Source organism: Limulus polyphemus, unplaced genomic scaffold (assembly GCF_000517525.1).
Source record: "Limulus polyphemus unplaced genomic scaffold, Limulus_polyphemus-2.1.2 Scaffold3590, whole genome shotgun sequence".
Lineage (NCBI taxonomy): Eukaryota > Metazoa > Arthropoda > Merostomata > Xiphosura > Limulidae > Limulus > Limulus polyphemus.
The window spans coordinates 20,522-23,861 of NW_013669200.1; the positions used below are offsets into that span (position 1 = coordinate 20,522).

General features: G+C 32.4%; 1 protein-coding gene across 1 annotated transcript in view; it reads right to left on the minus strand.

The window, feature by feature from the left end:
- The window catches only part of LOC106469646 (glycine receptor subunit alpha-4-like), a 29,062-nt gene that overhangs the window by 11,523 nt on the left and 14,199 nt on the right, over positions 1–3,340 (minus strand). The window contains exon 6 of the mRNA XM_022398223.1: positions 1,183–1,317. Coding sequence (XP_022253931.1) covers positions 1,183–1,317 — 135 coding nt within the window. The remainder of the gene's footprint in view (positions 1–1,182; positions 1,318–3,340) is intronic.

Consider the following 3,340-nt stretch of genomic DNA (forward strand, 5'->3'; position numbering starts at 1 on the left):
GGATACTTTTCTCACAGGCCTCGTATATATATATCAGCTGTGTTTGTCACGTGACTTGCTGATTTGTATGTTCAAAATCTTTTTAACATACCACACTCAACCCTCTGTATTACAGCGAATATAGTATCATTCTTCAAAATTACATCTGGCCATATTATTAGCTGAAGTGAATTTATCAGTTCCATGAACCACGAATCTTATCCTTGGAATTAACTAAACCTTGATAGCATAGTGTTTTGTCTCTCAATTGTGCCTATCCAAGATATTTTAGACAGTTTATTACTGCCTCACGTTGGACTGTGCTGGTCATTAGCATAAGATGTAAATTCTAATATTTCAAATATCACAGTTACATTATGTTTCTTATATCCTGTTTTGCTAAAAACTTATTATCTGTAAGACAGTTCTGTTGGTACAGTAATCTACCCTCGACAAACTGACATATCTCAAATTTTGTGCATTCCTTCTTCTTTTAAAGTGTACGGTTATGACTCGTGGTTGTTAGTCAAATTTTTCTATCATCTCGGTCCAAATTTACTGAAATACCCAATGATTATGCAAAGCATTCCTTGATTCAATTGTAATGCTTTGTTTCAACGTCTGTTTACCGAAGTAACTGTTATGTAACGAAAATAAAATAATGACGAAATCGGGTTATGCTAATAAGCGTGACTACAACCTCAATACTGTGCAAAAGTACCTTTTTAGACATAAAACCCAGGATACACTAAATATTCCAAAATGAAAGTCACTTACGTTATTTTAAAGTATAAAATATGCGATTAATCTATAAAGAAAAATATTCCATAAAATATATTTGAAACTGTGTGTTTTCTTATGGCAAAGTCGCAGCGAGCTATTTACTGAGGGGTATTAACCGCTGATTGTAGTATTGGAAATCTGAAGAGTTACCGCTGTCCCACCGGGGGACATTTGAAAGTGAAAAACGATAATAAGAATGAAAAATTCACGTAGTCTTATATAGCTTTTTTACATCACAGCAAGGTGTTTACATTTACACGAGAAGAAAAAAAGTAGATATTTTGTGTTAACATATGTAATTCAAATTAATTTTAACATGCAAAACTTTTAGATAATGTTCTTGTTAATTAATTATGTTTTACTAATTAAAAATTCCCAATCAATCATGACGAATACATCAATCTACACGCACATACTTACCATCTAGTGTAGTAATTAATTTATCTTGTTTTTGCAATTCCAAGTTATGTTGCAATAGTTTTAGCTCCGGATTCTTTAGTAAGTCCTTGTCTTTATCTAACCATTCATAACGTACCATACTGGATGGGTATGCGTCTGTGAAAATATGGAAAAACTTAAGTATGTTGAATTAATTTAGAGAGAGAGAGAAAACCCAACAACAACAGTAGCAAAATTATTATAAATACCGTTTAAGTACAACTTACATAATACAGGTTATAATAATCATTCAAAAATAAAAAATAAAATAACAGATTTGTTTAACTCTGAAATTTCCAACGTGTTTTCATACTGTTCACTTACCAGTGGAGCCCACATTTTGCATCATTTCGTGTTTCTGCTTAATAAAGCAGCCAGTGAAAAGAACTGAATATAAATCATTCATGATTTAAAATACATAGTGGACCCAGCAGTAATTAATGAGAGTAATTACATTATTGAATATATTTTTGAATACACTTTTTCTGTGCGATCCAAAAAAGTTATGAAATTTTAAGCAGTTCGGTGCCTAAAAAGTTTAGAAAAATGTGTTTAAAAACCCGAAGAGGCCCATTTGGATCTCTTGGTCACTTGGGGTTAAACACAGAGAAGATAGGCTTTGATGGTTTTTCTAGCGCAGCGTTTGGCCACGGAACACTTTTCAGCTGAGAAAAAGCTTACGGAACAATAGACAAGTGAAATATCGGTGTAGACTGTAGAGGGTAAGTTGCGTGCGCAGCGCCCTCTAGATTTCTATATTATTCATTTAATCAAATTACATATTAATAAATTTTTACATTTTTATTCTTATAATATATTTTAAATATGGCATCTTCTATAATTATTCTTCAATGCGAAATCGATATTATATAATTCTTATACATAGGAAAATATTTACATAATAAGTTATGATCGTACAAAATTGTTAAATATTTTATTAAAATTTAAAATCATGATTTTCTCACGGAGCACCTATCAATCTCAACAGAACATAGTTTGGGAAACGCTGCTCTAGCGTATGCTATCGAAGATGACAGACGATACGATCAAGTATAAAGTGTATTGAAATAGTACAATAAAACTACAAATAGTTTTACACTTTACTTTAAATCTCTCCCAATAAGGGTGCATAAATTATAGATTAAAAATTTTAGGAATGGTAGTGAAAGCATAATAATCATACATTACAGCTCAAAGATTTGGAACCAGCTAATAATCTACTTCTAACAATATCTATTTATGTGAAGGGATATTGATATTGTCATTATAAATATGGGAATTCATGTATGATTATATATTTTAATTTTACTTTAAATTTTCATTATTTCTTATTTGTTTGTTTGAATTTCACGCAAAGCTACACGAGGGCTATCTGTGCTAGCCGTCCATAATTTAGTAGTGTAAAACTAGAGAGAAGGCAGCTAGTCATCACCACCCACCGCCAACTCTTGGGCTACTCTTTTACCAACGTATAGTGGGATTGACCGTCACATTATAACGCCCCCACGGATGAAAGGGCGAGCATGTTTGGTGGGACAGGGATTCGAACCCGCGACCCTCAGATTACGAGTCGAGCGCCCTAACCACCTGGCCATGCCGGGCCATCTTTTTAATGAGGCCACTTAGCGAAAAACCACATAGAAAATAAATAGTCTCTTATAAGGATTATATAACAATATCTAATATATAGAAAAGTCAGTGCGCTATGGTAACAATGCGTTCCAACAATGGCTTTTATGTCATATTGGAACGCACTGTTAGCAACAAAAGTATAACTAATAATATTGTTAGTCTGTGTACCGAAAGCATAAAATGAAATGTATAAACTACAAAATTGGAAAAATATTTGTTGATTTCTTAATTTAGTCTCCGTCGATTAAAGAGGTTTGTTTTTTTATTCAAAACATTGGTGATATAACAGAAAATAACTTAATTTAGAAACGATTTAATTTCAAAAATCAAGCGTGACGTGACACATACTGGCTTTTATATATGTTAGATAACGTGGTGTATAGTGGCATGTATAACATAGTCACAGTGAAAATTTTTGTCAGAACTCTTAGCTTTGTTTGTATAAGAGGTTGATTTTGAAAAACAAGCCTTTAGCCAAATCCTTCTTGAAGGGTGACTACATCAATAG